Raw genomic sequence first — 17,106 nt, 5'->3', positions numbered from 1 at the left:
ATTTTCTTCAGAGTTGTAGCTTCTGGATTGCTTCAGCAATCTCCAATGCTATTCTAACCTAATCTAATTGTTATTTATGTTAAGGAATTGACTCCTGGTACCATGTAGTGTTCTTTGTGTTGCTTATTTCAGGATGGTTGGCATAGTGTTCATAAAGACCACAGAATAGCTTTTACCATAAACAAAGCTATGATTATATTTACACGGCTAAACTGGGGTACGACACCTAGACCTTAAGAATACGCAACTGAACGCAACTACACTCATCTACTGTTAATCTCACTACTGGTATAAACTATGATCTAACCTTACTGACGCTATCTTCTCTGACGGTCTTCACTACTACCTCCTGCATACACTCCTCCCCTAAGATCTACCATCACTGCCTTATATAGCTGTATCTGCAGCTCCCTCTAGTGGCTACTCTCGATACTACATTAAGCCTTAAAATGCTGGTAGTTCTGATAATACCACAAGCGTGAGTCCAAACATTTACCCACTCAGCCGACCCTACTCAGCAGAATGTTGCGATTCCCTGGGGTGGGGGTGGTGGGGGGTGGGGGGGGGGGGGGTGGGATGGAGTTAGGCCCATTGGCCACCTGAAAGTAGATTGGATAGGCTCACATGAGTGGCCGGGTGCCATGGTGGGCTGGTTCTAATAATAATCTTTATTATAATTATCTCTATTGTCACAAGTAGGCTTGTGTAGACTGTTATGTGCCAGGGTATAGAAAACTCTAAAGTATATCATGGAGTTCATCTGACCTTTAACTGCTTATAGATTTTAGTTATGAGGAACACAAGGGCCTACCTTTCAGGTGTTATTCAACAGGGCACTTTTAATCAAAAACAAAGCTTATTCTACGAATTCAGTCAACAGTGTTATAAACACATACAGGTAGCATTGTTATCAACTACAAACAGAAATACCCCACACAGCTACAGTACTCTACATATAACCCTTTAATGAATTCCCAGTGTTATGGGCCAGGATTTAGAGAGCCCCAAAGTGCATCATGGAGTTCACCTGACCCACAACTTTTAATAGATTGTGGTATGGGGAGCACAAGGCCCACTCTACAGGTGTGGTACAGCAGAAATGGAAAAGTATTTTTAAAAGCAAAACAATGTTTATTCTATGACCTCAAGTTAACCTTTTTAAAACAAACAGTGAACATCTTAGCAACCATTAATTCAAATACAACCCCCAAAGACTACAGCACTGAGTAAACATTTAAGCTTTCCTTTTAACATCCATACGACTTAAAAACACCTTTTAACAGAAGCACATCAGGTTTACATTCACTACTGAGAACATTTATCATTCTGAATTCACCAAATGATCAAGAGATAGTCTTTTGATGGCAGAGAGAATAACAGTACACCTGCTCTGTCTGGCTTCAGCTCCAACACTGAAAACGCAACCTGCAGCCTGATAAAAAACGGAAGTAAAAAGCTGACAGACAGCCCAGCTCCACCCACTCTCTGACATCACTGCAGTAATAAACACCCATTGCTTCAAGGTACTCTCACTACAGATATTTATGTACACACCCATTTATAAACACCCATTTCTTAAAGGTACTCTCACATGATACCTGAGCTGTTTCAATTTAATAACAACATCCCATAACCCTTTTACCAAAATAGTAGGTTTGAATTCCTTCCAGAAAACAGTTATCACTTTTAAATTATCACATAATCTGGAAACACCTTTTAACATGCAGAGAGAGAGAGAGAGGCAAGACAGACTTCTCTGTCTGAATTTAGCTTCCAAATGTGAAAACCAAAGCAGAAAAACCCGGAGCCACAGCCCAGCTTCCAGCTCAAAAATGAAACTAAAAACCCAGAGCCACAGCCCAGCACCACCCACACAATGACTTCATGAAAGCCATTTGATTAGACACAACATTTCTTAAATGTCAATCCCATGACATTACTGTGAAAATCCCCTCGTCGCCACACTCCGGCGCCTGTTCAGGTACATGGAGGGAGAATTCAGAATGTCCAAATTCACCTACACAAGCACGTCTTTCGGGACTTGTGGGAGGAAACCGGAGCACCCAGAGGAAACCCACGCAGACACAGGGAGAACGTGCAGATTTCGCACAGACAGCGACCCAAGCCGGGAATCAATCCTGGGAGCCTGGTGCTGTGAAGCAACAGTGCTAACCAATGTGCTACCATGCCAATGCCTGCATTGTTTTAATGGAGTACAAAGGTCATTAAGCCCTCATGGTGCTCCATCCACTCTCATGGCACTTATAGCCCTCATGCTAACACAGTGTCAACTCATGACCCCCCACCACCAGCACTCTCACTCCCATGGCTTCCTCCAGCCCTAATGCCAACTTAATGCTTACATACGCCCCCCATCCACTAACCTAGCCCAATGGCCCCCTCAGGCCCTCCATGCCAACGCAAGAAACCCTCCATGCTCATTGACTTAGTATACACTCTGTACAGAACCATTGAGCACAGTAGTGACAATGGCATGTATAGAACTGCTCAGGAAAAGAAGACACCCATTCAAATATCTTCTGCAAAGGCAAAACTGCTGTTTCTGCAACTGTGTAAAAGTGTCAATCAAACAGACCATTAAAATTTCAATCACAGAAGCGTAACCACGTTGCATCTCTTAATCTCGTGCAAGCAAGCACTGAGTTATTGACAAAAGAGATCACAGATAGAGAAACCTATTGTAACCACATAACAATGTCAGTCAAGTGAAGACAACAGTTCTCTCCAGCTGTCCAAAAAATCTCCCATTGAAGCTGAACTTCAAAGACCAGAAAGTCCCTGATTTTGTTCCCAGCTTGTGATAAGCTTGTGATCTCAGTGATACCGGTAATGAGAGCACCAAGGTTGATGTTTGCGGTGATGTGCTCCCTCCTTCTTGACTGCTGGAAGCGGACATTATGTGAAAGTTGGATTGAATTTGGCTGAATGCCTGCCTTGGTTGGGATAACTCACCTATACTTCAGGGGAAGAAAGGTCCTTGAGGTTAGGTTAGGTTGTCCCACAGCACATTCCAGTGAGGAGTTTGGGACAGGGGTCGTTTTGTTTGCAAGTTGCGTTGAAAATCTTCCTCAGCGTAGTTAAGGCAAGGGTACGTTGGCCATAGATTTGTGTTACTTCCAACAATATCCAGAGGGCCGTAGGGAGGTCCATGTCCTTGCTCCCTCGCTAGTGCCGGCTAATAGAAGGCAAACTAATTTCTAGTCAACAACGCCAATCCACTTACCAGTGTTTAATGGGAATTGTGCGTTACTTCGTGGCAGCCAGGAGCATCACTGAGTGCTGGAATGGTGTTAAGTAGGCTTGGGGCCTCTGAATGTTTGAAGTATATTCTTGGCCACTCAACCCAACAATGAAGAACTCCAGCTGTGAGCAAACTGAGAACAAGGTTGCATTTATTAATTTAGTTGCGTGTTTCTAAAGAGACCCAATTCTTTTTGCTTTGGGCAGAATTGTCCCATGCCACCTCCCCCCCCCCCCCCCCTTGCCCCACCCACCCCCACCCCTTTGTTGGGACCAAGGGCAGGCGGGGTTGGGGAGATTTGGCGGGTGAATTTCCTGGGGAATCTCTCGCTGCTGCCCGCCATGGCAGATCGGGACATTACTGGAGCCCGGCGTGAAGCTCATTTGCATCTCGCGAATGGGATTCAGGTGAAGGGCTCTCCGCCCTCGCCTGATTCTCCGTGACGCCAACGGGTAAACACGCCATCGGGGCGAAACACGTTGGGAAAACATGGCGTGCGGATGTTGAGACTCCACCGAACAATGCCCTGGGGCTGCCTCCAGAGGTCAGGATGGAGGCCGCCAGCAAGCGTGGACTCCGGAACACCACGGCAATGAGAGGGATGGCGGGGGGGGGGGGGATAGAAACAGAGCTATCGGCAGGATCGCTGGCCGGTGGATTCACGCTGGTTTCCCGGTGGCGCGGGGTGCCTTGACAACGGCGAGAATGGGGAACCCCACCACCAGCGAACTTTGAGCAAGTGAAAAGCGACGGCGGGAGGGGGATGTGGTGGGGCGATGGGAAGAAGACGAAGATGAAAGCTGTGGAAGCTTTGGCGTGCGTTGTCCCACCAGCCTCTGCAGTGGGAAGGTGCAGGCTTGAAGGGCCGAAGGGCCTGGTCCTGTGCTGTATTGTTCATTGTTCTTTGAAACACTCCACGCTCCCGCCTCCGCCATGGGACTTAGTCCCAGGGTGGGAGATTTCCGCCCATTGAACCATGATAAGGCAGCACGGTAGCATAGTGGTTAGCATAAATGCTTCACAGCTCCAGGGTCCCAGGTTCGATTCCCTGCTTGGGTCACTGTCTGTGCGGAGTCTGCATGTTCTCCCCGTGCCTGCGTGGGTTTCCTCCGGGTGCTCCGGTTTCCTCCCACCGTCCAAAGACGTGCAGCTTAGGTGGATTGGCCGTGCTAAATTGCCCTTAGTGACGAAAAAAAAAGGTTAGGAGGGGTGATTGGGTTATGGGGATAGGTTGGAAGTGTGCGCTTAAATGGGGTGCTCTTTCCAAGAGCCGGTGCAGACTCGATGGGTTGAATGGCCTCCTTCTGCACTGTAAATCCTATCATTCTTTGATAAGGCCAAGGCCGGGATTTTCTCGAGGTTGACCGCCAGTCTATGGTGTTATGTTTGGCTTGCTCACCCCCTCCCCCAGTGAACCTGCTGTGGGGGGTGGGGGGTGTCATGATATGCTGACACACACATAATGATATACAGACAAACAGCTAATGGACGCAGAGATCAGGACATGACCAATAAGCAGGCAGGACACCCAGGGGTGGGATCGGACTATAAAAGACACGAGGCACTCACACTCCACCTCTTTCCACTGATGGACATCTAGAGAGTCAGTCGAGGGTGTTGTTACAATCTCACACCTCCACCACGTGGCTAAGAGCTATTCTGGTTCAGTCAGACAGCATGGTGGTTAGCTTAAATGCTTCACAGCACCAGGGTCCCAGGTTCGATTCCCGGCTGGGTCACTGTCTGTGTGGAGTCTGCACGTCCTCCCCGTGTGTGCGTGGGTTTCCTCCGGGTGCTCCGGTTTCCTCCCACAGTCCAAAGATGTGCGGGTTAGGTGGATTGGCCATGCTAAATTGCCCTTAGTGTCCTAAAAAATAAAGTTAATGGGTGGGGGTTACTGGTATAGGGTGGATACGTTGGCTTGAGTAAGGTGATCATTGCTCGGCACAACATCGAGGGCCGAAGGGCCTATTCTGTGCTGTACTGTTCTATAACAGACAGAGTAACCACACTTACGTTAGCAGAGAGTCGAACTCACAGAGAACTGTGCTAACTGTGCTATTAGTTCAATAAACCTGATTGAACTAACTTCAAGGTCTGGAGTATCCTTTTGATCTAAGCTGCATCCAGTTGCAGCCAGTGTTAGACCAGTGTACCTAACATGACGGGGGGGGGGGGGGGGGTCACCTCCGGTGGGACTGGAAGATCATGCCGGCGGGAATCCCCTCCCCCCCACCACATTAAAATGGCTACATTTTAAGGCCTGAGGCCTGTTGAGCAGGATTAGAGCCGCAGGAATAAAGAGTGAAATTAATATACAACAGTGCTGTAAGTGTGTGTGTGTGTGTGGGAGGGGGGGGGGGGGGGGGGATTAATAGTGAAATACTTCAATAGTAACTGTGTTACTGAAGTAGTTATTCAGTTTTCGTGTGTTTTCTCTTTCCGCAGGGATATAACTATCCGAGATGGTGTCCCTGTACATATGGAATACACAGAGCTTTTGTCCTTGATGAGGTATTATTTAAAATATTCTCCCTTTGAACAGATTTCTTGCAGATTTTTACTTTGCTTTCAGCTTCCCTTTGTTTGAGCCGAATTTCAAATCAGTCACAGAGGTGAGGGCATCCCACCCAATCAGAGGCAGTCTCCCTTGGAGGTGGAACGTCCTCTCAGCATCTTAACTCCGAACTGTACCCCTTTCAATAAGATCGCCTCTCGTTCTTCGAAGCTCCGATGAGTGGTTCTCTTCCCCCCCCCCCCCCTCCCCCCCACCTCCCCCACACACACTGAAGGACGTGCCAAACACACTTGGAGCTCCATCTTGTTTTCCAGACCCAAGCAACGCAGGCCTCCTCGATGCCAACCATCTGGTTTTCCAATCGGGCATCAGTCTCTTCCGCCCTTCAGCAGCACCGTCCGCCTGGGAGCCAGTGAAAGAACCCATTGTTAGTTGCTCCATCGGAGCGGATCATGTTGGCAAAGGGGCCCTCCCTGAGGCTTGACAACTCTCCAAGAACCTTCTGGAATCTCCAGGAATTATTCTCCGAGGCACTGCAAGAGAGCTCTCGGCGTAAGATCGTCGGTACATTACCAGAAATAGTGCGTGTGTTTTTTCCATTGCTTCAAATGAAAACGCATTGAGGGGGGGGAGGGGGGGAGGGGGGGGGAAGGCGCGGGAAGGCGCGGCATTTGCTTGCATTGGAGGAAGTTCTGGGCAGGTTCATTGGGTCGATTCCTGGGAAGAGGGGCATCGAGTCATGAGGACAGTTTGGATAGGCTGGGTCTATACTCACTGGAGGAATGAGAGGCGCTCTCCACACAATGGAGAAGGAGGCCATTCGGCCCATCAGATCTGCACCGACACTCCGTAAGAGCACCGCTACCTAGGCCCAGGCCCCCACTCTATCTCTATAACCCAGTAACCCCGTCGAACCGTTGGACACTGAGGGGCAATTGATCTTGGCCAATCCACCTAAACTGCACATCATTGGACTTGTGGGAGGAAACCGGAGCACCCGGAGGAATCCCACCCAGACACGGGGGAGAATGTGCAAACTCAGGCAGTCACCCAAGGTTAAAACTGAACCAGGGTCCCTGGCGCTGTGAGGCAGCAGCGCTAACAACAATCGTATTGAAACATATACAGTTCTGAGGGAGGCTGAAGATGCTAAGATGTGTCTCCCCTCATTGGGAAATCCAGGACTAGGGGGCATAGTTTCAGAATAAGGGGTTCCCTGTTTCAAAGGGAGATGAGGAGGAACTTCATCTTCACAGGAAGATCTTTAATCTTTGCAGTTGTCTACCCAGAGAGCAGTGGGGGCTGGGCCATTGAATATCTTCAAGACTGAGTTTGGCAGACATTTGATCCTCAAGGAATGTATGGGGGGGGGGGGGGAGGTAAACAGGAAAGTGGAGTTGAGACTATTGTCATATCGGCCATGATCTTGTTGTGTGGCGGAGCAGGCTGGATGGGCCGAATGGCCTACTTTCGCTCCTATTTCTTATGTTCTCATGTGATTGGCATCAAGAAGCATTCAGTCGAGCGACAAAGAGTCCGTTGACTTCTCAACGAACCAGATGAAGGCAGTGCGTCTTGTGGATGGATATACTGGCAGACTGAGGGTGGGGAGGGGCAGTGGGAGATGGGCGGACCCCAGGGATGCCCTAGCGCAATGGTCAGCGACGTTACCCCCACATCCGTACCCACCCCCCGCCCCCGAACGATGATTCATCATGAAGAGTGGTTGAAAACTGTCAGCGACCAGAGATATTGAGCTCCGTGCGAGGCCATTCAGCCCATTTTGTCTGTCCCGGGTCTTTGCGGGACCACAAAACCAAAACTGCCACATGTCCCACATCCCGGAATTGTTAAAACTAAAATGAACAGTAAAATCGTTGGAAATACTCAGCAGGTCAGGAAGCATTTGGCGGGGGGTGGGGGGGGGGGGGGGGGGGGGGGAGAAACAGAGCTATCGGCGGGATCGCTGGCGGTTGGATTCCTGCGGATCACCCGGTGGATTCGCGCTGGTTTCCCGGTGGCGCGGGATGCCTTGACAGCGGCGAGAATGGAGAACCACGCCACCAGCGAACTTTGAGCAAGGCGGGAGGGGGTGGTGGGGGGGGGGGTGGTGGGGCGATGGGAAGAAGACGAAGATGAAAGGATAGTTTGGAGGACCGGGCAAGTGGGCAGCACGGTGGCACAGTGGTTAGCACAGTTGCTGCACAGCTCCAGGGTCCCAGGTTCGATTCCTGGCTCGGGTCACTGTGCGGAGTCCGCACGTTCTCCCCGTGTCTGCGTGGGTTTCCTCCGGGTGCTCCGGTTTCCTCCCACAAAGATGTGCGGGTTAGGTGGATTGGCCATGCTAAATTGCCCTCAGTGTCAAAAAAGGTTGGGTGGGGTTACGGGGGTAGGGTGGAGGCGTAGGCCTGGGTAGGGTACTCTTTCCAAGGGCCGGTGCAGACTCGATGGGCCGAATGGCCTCCTTCTGCACTGTTAATTCTATGTCTCCTGTGTCTAACTAACCAAGGATTTCATGGCGACAAAGCTAAAGGGGATTGGCCAAGTGAAGGAACAATAGATGAGGTGTGACGATCTTCCCTACATTCCTTTCTCTGCTTCAAATAATTATCCTTAAAAATAGCAACGATTCTGCCTCAAACCACTCACTGTGGGAAAACATTACCGGCTCCAACGTCAGAATGAGGCATCCCTCCTAACCTCTGTCTTAGTGAAAAGCTAACCGAGCCCTCCCTACAGGACACTTTTCATGTGGGATCTGCTGAGGAAGACTTTTAACTCCATGGTCTGGGCTGGATTCAAACTCGGATTCCAAAGAAGTGGTTTTCTGGCTCACCACGCCACATGAAAGCCCCCCCGCAACTCTGAATTCCTTCCACTTCACTAGATTGCTATGTATCCTTCCTGACCACAAGGGTGGGCAGGCAGCCACGGCCTACGCTGGCAGAGACCGCTAACTACACGTTACGCCCCGGAGGAATGCGGATGTGTCGCACAACGCTCTTCAATCATTGATCAAACTGCTGAAGGAGAGGGGCAAACTTTCTCTCCCTGCTTGGGACACGCTTGGATTTTCAGCCCTGTGCCACAGCCCGGACGAGAGGCCAGAAATCAGCAACTTAACAGGTGGATAATTGTTGGCGAATGCCAACATGCCAACAAGCTACACTGCGTCGTTCTGTTTAACAATTGGGCAAGCTTCTCCGAGCAATTGTCTGGTATGTTTATTGTTAACAATTATGACTTAAAGAATCGCTGGAGTGCAGAAGGAGGCGATTCGGCCCATCGAGTCTGCACTAAGGGGCCTCACGGTAGCATGGTGGTTAGCATCAATGCTTCACAGCTCCAGGGTCCCAGGTTCGATTCCTGGCTGGGTCACTGTCTGTGTGGAGTCTGCACGTCCTCCTCGTGTGTGCGTGGGTTTCCTCCGGGTGCTCCGGTTTCCTCCCACAGTCCAAAGATGTGCAGGTTAGGTGGATTGGCCATGCTAAATTGCCCGTAGTGTAAGGTTAATGGGGGGGATTGTTGGGTTACGGGTATACGGGTTACGTGGGTTTAAGTGGGGTGATCATTGCTCGGCACAACATCGAGGGCCGAAGGGCCTTGTCTGTGCTGTACTGTTCTATGTTCTATGGCCCTCTAAATAATAATCGCTCATTGTCACGAGTCGGCTTCAATGAAGTGACTGTGAAAAGCCCCTAGTCGCCACATTCCGGTGCCTGTTCGGGGAGGCCGGTACGGGAATTGAACCCGCGCTGCTGGCCTTGTTCCGCATTACAAGTCAGCTGTTTAGCCCACTGTGCTTAACCAGCCCATACTTAGGCCCACTCCCCCGCCCTATCCCCGTAAGCCTGTAACACCGCCGTTTAACCTGGGGCCGTTTAACCTGGCCTATCCACCTGACCCGCACATCTCTGGACCGTGGGAGGAATCCGGTGCACCCGGAGGAAACCCACGCACACACGGGGAGAACGTGCCAAGTCCACACGGGCAGTCACCCAAGGTTGGAATTGAACCCGGGTCCCTGGCGCTGTGAAGCAGCAGTGCTAGCCACTGTGCCACCGTGCTGCCCGTGTTTGATGTCAGCGAGTTCCCAATCTCGCTTTGGAGTATCGCTACGATGAGGTCAGTGTGTCCTGTGCCTGTTAGCTCAGGTTGGAGTTCTATAACTACCCTCTTGGCCCTCGGCAAGGTTGGGGGAGGGGGTAATGTCAGTTGGGACATCCAATTTCAATCCAGTGATTTCAACCCATGACCTCTGACCTCTAAAAGACAAGGGGTAGCAGGCACCTGGGCACCCCACCACCTGCAAGTTACCTCCAAGCCACGCACCGTCCCGACTTGGGAATATATCGGCCGTTCCTTCACTGTCGCTGGGTCAAAATACTGGAACCCCTTTCCCTAAGAGCACTGTGGGTGTACCTACATCACACTGACTGCAGCAGTTCAGGAAGACACCACCTCCTCAAGGGCAATTAGGGATGGGCAACAAATGCTGGCCCAGCCAGGAATGCACGCACCTCATGAAAAAACTTTTTTAAAAGTGACCCTGAAAAGTTCCATTTTACCTCCCAAGTTGCAACAAATTCTTTCCCCAGAAGGTGTGAACTGAGGAATTGTCGACCTCAGAGGCCCACGGATACTCATTGCCGGACAGATTCGAGGCTAAAATTGGCGGAGTTTTGACATCTGACGGAATCATGGGGCTGGATTCTCCGCACCCCAACGCCAGCTGCGGACTCAGCCCGTGGTCGTTTCGGCCGGGGGTGGGGCGATCGGCGGGCAGGGTCCTTACATGCGGCCGGGAAATTATAGTGCGGGCGTGGCCGATCGGGGAGTCCATTTGCAGGGTCCAGCTCCGCGGTCCGAGTCCGCCATGGAACACGGCGCAGCCACTGGAGGCCGACGCCGTGCTCATGCGCGGCCTCCGACCCAGAAATGCGGGCGCCCGTATCTGCAGCAAAAGCTGCTAGATTTACGCCGGGTCCCTGCTGGCCCCCTGCAGGGTGAGGAATATGTGGCTCTTTCACGCCAGTTTTGACGCCGGCCTGGGGACATTACCCCAATAACGGAGTATCCAGCCCAAGGGTTTTGGGGCTAGGGCCAGTAAGGTGGAATTGAAGCCAAGGAAGATCACCCATTATCCTGTTGAATGGTTGAGCGGGGCCTTGTGGTCGATTCCTGTTCCAATTTCTCATTTTCTTGAGGCCATAGTGTTTGTGTGCTATCAGCTGGAGTGGCAGCCCATCCCTTAATTGCTCTTGAACAGAGTGGCTAGGCTTCCAGAACACACCGGTGCGGAGGGGGAGGTCCTCCCATCAGATTCCTTGATGAACACCACTGCCTGTTGTCCAGCAACATTCCGCGATAAACTGCGGAGCAGGACAGGACCTGGTTGTGGTATCCCTGTGATTGGGCCGCTGACACTCGCTCTCGAGACAAGTAAGACCACTTGGCTGAGACACGTCAAAGTGACTGACATCTACAGGCCCCTGGACCCCAGGACAGAAAAGGAAGAGTTGGATTAATGAGTCTGGTGTGTTGAATGTTAACGTTTCAAGAGTTACCAACCATATTGTTCTTGGACGGGAACCACAATGATGAATGTTTTGAATAGGAAGTTAATTTTCACCATTGGAATCCCAGACTTGGATTAGGAAGTGTTTATGTTGAGTTCTACAGAGTCAACAAGAGTGGCCTGTTTTTCCTGGGTCGTGGTGTGCTGTGGGGTCAGCACTTCCAATGTTTGGAATTAGTTATCCTGCTGCAGTTTTGGTGGCATGCTCTTCCCTATGGACACCACACGGGATAGCAAGGAAGCGTTGGAATGAGCCAAAGTGTTGGCCAGGTTGACGGGAGCCACGGGACTATCAAGGGGCCCTGTAATCAGTGTCAGCTTGCTAGGCAAATGGAGGAGCCTCAAATTGAACCTTTTGACAAAGGACTTGCATGTGGGGAGGCGGTGGTGCAGCGGTATTGTAACTGGACTAGTAATCCAGTGACCCAGGGTGACGCTCTGGGGCCCTGGGTTCTAATCCCACCACGGAATATGGGGAAATTTGGAACTGAAAGTCTAATGATGGGGCGGCACAGTGGCACAATGGTTAGCACTGCTGCCTCATGGCGCCTAGCACCCAGGTGCGGTTCCGGCCCCGGGCCACTGTCCATGTGGGGTTTGCACATTCTCCCCGTGTCTGAGTGGGTCTTACCCCCACAACCCAAAGGTATGTGGAGGATTGGCCACGCTAAATTGCCCCTTAATTGGGAAAAAAAAAGAATTGGGCACTTGAAATTTATCAAAAAGTCTAATGATGACCATGGTCAATTGGTATGAAAACCCATCTGGTTCACTAATGCCCTTTAGGGAAGGAAATCCGCCGTCCTTACCCGGTCTGGCCTACATGTGACTCCAGACCCACAGCAATGTGGTTAACTCTTGCCTCTGAAGTGGCTGAGCCAGCCATTCAGTTCAAGGGAAATTAAGGATGGGGCAACAAATGCTGAACGAATAAAAAAAATGGTGGTGAGCCACCTTTTATAGATCCAAACACATATGTGTACTGCACAGTAGTACGAAGGCTGTCTTGTTGCGTGCTTCAGACTAAAAGCAGTTGTATTTTCTTGACATTCCAGGACTGAATTTGGGAACAAGGCCATTGCCCTGAATTACCGGGACCCAGAGGGGGACATGGTGCGCATTATGGACAACATGGATGTTGAACTGATGGTGTTGGAGGCCGACGGTCACTCGAAGATCCGGAGACCTGATTTTGCCACTTGGGAGCTGCATGTGACCAGAAAGGATGATCTCTCAGTGTACAACACCAATCCGTGAAGCAGTTACTATGGTAACTTGCAATATGGGTTGTTCGCCAACGAGGGCCTTTTGATTTGGTTCTTTTTCTGTGACCTACTCATTTGCTGAAAGGTATAATTTGGGTTGCTCCCTCTACGTTTCAAAGATATTTAATTCCCCCTCATCTACAGTCTTTCTTCATCCGTTCTCCTCTAATCTAGGAAGATGAATTTGTCTTTGATTGGAGCGTGTATTAATACCAATGCTGCTCTATTTTTGACAGGGCGTGGTTTTATGGTCCCTGGGACCAGACATTCCCACCCGAGGTCAACGGAACTTTAGCTTGTCCGTCAAATTCTCCATCAGATTACAGGAGGGAGATAGAGAACCTAGTGGAATGGAACAACGACAACAATCCTTCCCTCAATGCCAGCAAAACTAAAGAGCTGGTCATTGACTTACATAGAACATAGAACAGTACAGCACAAAACAGGCCCTTCAGCCCTCAATGTTGTGCCGAGCCATGATCACTCTACGCAAACCCACGTATCCACCCTATACCCATAACCCAACAACCCCCCCCTTAACCTTACTTTTATTAGGACACTACGGGCAATTTAGCATGGCCAATCCACCTAACCCGCACATCTTTGGACTGTGGGAGGAAACCGGAGCACCCGGAGGAAACCCACGCACACAGGGGGAGGACGTGCAGACTCCACACAGACAGTGACCCAGCCGGGAATCGAACCTGGGACCCTGGAGCTGTGAATCATTTATGCTAACCACCATGCTACCCTGCTGCCCCTACTTCAGGAAGCAAAGTTCTATACACACCCCTGTCAGCATCAACGGGGCCGAGGTGGAGATGGTTAACAGCTTCAAATTTCTACGGGTGCACAACACTAAAAAATATTTCTGGTCGCCCCACGTCGACGCTACCACCAAGAAAGCACAACAGCGGTTATACTTCAGGAAACTAAGGAAATTTGGCATGCCCACACTGACTCTTACCAACTTTTACAGATGCCCCATAGAGAGCATCCTATCTGGCTGTATCACAGCCTGGTATGGCAACTGCTCGGCCCAGGACCGCAAGAAACTTCAGAGAGTCGTGAGCACAGCCCAGTCCATCACACAAACCCGCCTCCCATCAATTGATTCTATCTACACCTCCCGCTGCCTGGGGAAAGCGGGCAGAATAATCAAAGACCCCTCCCACCCGGCTTACTCACTCTTCCAACTTCTTCCATCGGGCAGGAGATACAGAAGTCTGAGAACACGCACGAACAGATTCAGAAACAGCTTCTTCCCCGCTGTCACCAGACTCCTAAATGACCCTCTTATGGACTGACCTGATGCCTGTGTCTATGTATTTACTTTGTGTACCTTGTGTTGCCCTATTATGTATTTTCTTTTTCTTTTCTTTTCCTGTACTTAATGATCTGTTTGAGTTGCTCGCAAAAAACTACTTTTCACTCGGTACACGTGACAATAAACAAATCCAATCCAAAGAATCCACTCCAATCTATTCCGCCCGTGGTGATCTGCACAGCATGCCGTACCAGTGGATTCAGGCCTTAGTGTTATTTCAACACCATCTCTTGTCACCCTGTGCATCGAATGATCTGGATATAGGTCCCGACTCAAGTGGTGTCTAATGGGCCGGGACTTTAGCCTGGAGACAAGTTCTGTGCAAATTTTGTTAGCCCACATTCAGGTCTGGAAAACAGGAAGAACAGGGCCTGGATTCTCCCTTTTGGGGACTAAGTCCCCACTCCCGCCGGAAAACGGGCGAGAATCACTCCGGACATTTTTGTCGCAAGTCCGGGGTGATTCTCCGTTTTCCAGGGGGCTAGCAGGGCCCCGGTGTGCGTGCCGCATCTCTGGCTGCCGGCGGGGCCCTGCTGTCCAGACCACGCGGCCGCGCATGCGCACGGCGGCCGCAAGCGGGTCCTCGCATGCTCGCGGCGGCCCACCTCGGCGCAGGCGGGTATCCTGTGGTGGTCTGGTGGGGATTCCCTGCAGCAGAGCAGTCTGCTCACCGTCTGGAGGGTCTCAGTCATGGGACAGCGTCTGGTCCCACGGCCGTCAGTTGGATTGTTGGGTGTTGGTTAGGGTGGGCAGCAGAGAAATCGTGGAGAGGCTGTGGATGTTTCCGGGAGAACTGCAACTCTCGGCCCACAAGCAGTGCTGCAAAGCCTCTTACCTTGCAGATTCAGCCCCTCTCTCTTCCACTAAGCTTCCGAGTTTCCCAAGATCGGAGAAGCATGCCTTCCTGTGTTTAAAATTACGAATTACTAATTAAAATTATGAATTGCTAATTAAGAAGACAGGCCACCTCATTATAATATCTGGTGACCATCCTGCATCCTGAGGGAAGGATGGATCCCCCGCTCCTTGCCCTCACTCTATTAAAACAGGAAGTGGGCAGTTTTAAGGAGTGTTGATTGCCCGATGTTTTTGCTCTCTAACTTCAGACTTGAACCTTACCCAGCCGTTTTTTGGGGTTAAGATCCAGCCCTGCCTCGCAACCCAGATCCCTCTGACGGCATCTGCCTGCTCCCGAGCATTTGAAGATCTCCCTTGTGCCTTGCAACGGGACGCAAACACTCCCTGTAGCATTGGTTAAGGATGACTTACTTCGATTCGCACACTGTAATTTAAGATGTACAGTTCAGCTTTTTGCATCTCTTTTTTAAAAAAATTAATTTACGGGGTGTGGGCGTCGCTGGCTAAGCCAGCATTTACTGCCCCTCCCCATTTAGCCTTGAGAAGATGGTTGTGAGCTGCCTTCTTGAGCCGCTGCAGTCCCTGCGGTGTAGGTGCACCCGCTGTGCTGTTAGGGAGGGAGTCCCAGATTTTGACCCAGCAACAGTGAAGGAACGGCCGATGACTTGGAAGGGAACAGTCGACTTCTTATTCTTATGCCCTGATGTGGCTGGTTGCTAAGACCCCTGGACCTCTCTCAGTTTCATCTGTAGCTATCGCAGCACCCTGTAACTTTGACAACAGTGAGAGATGACAATAGCGAATTGACCGTGTTGATTGATTGATATTTATTGTCACATGTACCGAAGTACAGTCAAAAGTATTTTTCTGCAGCCAAGGGAACGTACACAGTACGTACATAGTAGACAAAAGAATAAACAACAGAGTACATTGACAAATGGTACATCAACAAATAGTGATTGGTTACAGTGCAGAACAAGGGCCAAACAAAAGCAGCATAGGGAGTCGTGAATAGTGTTCTGATCAGTCCAAGGGAGAGTTGTTGAGGAGTCTAGTAGCTGTGGGGAAGAAGCTGTTCCTATGTCTGGACGTGCAGGTCTTCAGACTTCTATACCTTCTGCCTGATGGAAGGGTCTGGAAGAAGGCAATGCCTGGGTGGTAGTGGTCTCTGACAATGCTGTCTGCCTTCCTGAGGCAGCGGGAGGTGTAGGCAGAACCAATGGGAGGATGGCCGAGCAGTTGCCATACCAAGCTATGATGCAGCCGGATAGGATGCTCTCTATGGCACATCTGTAGAAGTTTGTGAGAATCGATGCTACGTTTCTTCCCTTCCGCTGTGGCTAACGCGATATCGCAAATTGTACATTTAAGTTAAAGATTACCGAAAAGAGAGACTTGTTGAAGCTTTTCGCTTTGCACTCATCAGGGCAAATGCAAGAAGATCAAATTTCAAACCATCGCAGCAATTTATGGAGCAGATGTTGCAGTCATTTGAAAGTTGGCTTTCTTGCATTTGTCCAGATGCTTACAAGCAAAACTTTATCAATGCCTTTGTTTGCAACAATATTCAAGTTCTGTATTACTGGGTGGCTATTTAAGTTAAAGTTAATGTTGCTCTTTATTTTATACCTCCCTGTAGTACTCTAAGTAAAGTTTAAACCGTCATTTTAACCCCCTTACATATCTTGTACAATTCATTTTATGCTTCCTAAATTGTACTTTCATAAGTAAGGATTCCATTTAATCCCACATTCCATGAAAATATATATTTTTTCATTTAACACTTGACATGACTGTTCATGCAGGACAAGAGATGGCGAGCACCTGATCCCATCACCCAGCATTCTCGTTCTTTCACATTGTCACTTGAACCATGTGCCTTTTGTTGAGTATCCATGTTTGTTCCTGGTCGGAACAAGGTCACTTTGAGAGCCAGATTACATGATGCATTGTTGACATCATCGGCCGTTTACACGGGCAAACGGACATCTAGCCGAACAGCCTGTAGAGTAAACACCTTTCCAATAAACCTCTTGTTTGTTTGTATCTTTGTCGTTTGTATCTTTGTCGACAAGGAAGTGGGAACCATGCAGACTCCAGGAAAAGTTTTTTAAAAAATAGAGAAAAATCGTCGATCTGCGCGCTGACATCCCAAAAGGATAAAGAAGCTAAAAGCTTTGCGACGCCAAAGTTGGTGAGGGAAGGGGCGCCAAATATTGGTCGCGGCCATCAAAGGAACCAAAATTTCTCTGTAAATTTCCGAAGAAACAACATCGAAAAGAAGCTCACCACGTGTTC

At 49.9% G+C, this 17,106-nt stretch overlaps 1 protein-coding gene across 4 annotated transcripts in view; it reads left to right on the top strand.

Annotated features, from left to right (window-relative positions):
- ncf4 (neutrophil cytosolic factor 4) overlaps nucleotides 1-16,854 on the top strand; it is a 47,943-nt gene extending 31,089 nt beyond the window's left edge. Inside the window, exons 9-11 of one of the 4 annotated variants that reach the window (XR_005458636.1) lie at nucleotides 5,711-5,776; nucleotides 12,414-12,708; nucleotides 16,614-16,766. Coding sequence is in view for 3 of the 4 variants with exons in the window: in XM_038783522.1 (XP_038639450.1) it covers nucleotides 5,711-5,776; nucleotides 12,414-12,615 (268 nt within the window). In the remaining variant the exon portion in view is untranslated. Of the gene's footprint in view, nucleotides 1-132; nucleotides 297-5,710; nucleotides 5,777-12,413; nucleotides 12,709-16,613 lie in introns of those variants that run through there. The other 3 variants (XM_038783522.1, XM_038783523.1, XM_038783524.1) reach the window with 3 other exon arrangements.
- The last annotated feature ends 252 nt before the right edge of the window (nucleotides 16,855-17,106 follow it).

This window comes from Scyliorhinus canicula, chromosome 23 (assembly GCF_902713615.1).
Source record: "Scyliorhinus canicula chromosome 23, sScyCan1.1, whole genome shotgun sequence".
NCBI classification, from domain to species: domain Eukaryota; kingdom Metazoa; phylum Chordata; class Chondrichthyes; order Carcharhiniformes; family Scyliorhinidae; genus Scyliorhinus; species Scyliorhinus canicula.
Note: the sequence above shows the minus strand (reverse complement) of the source record. Positions and strands in the feature narration are given on the sequence as shown.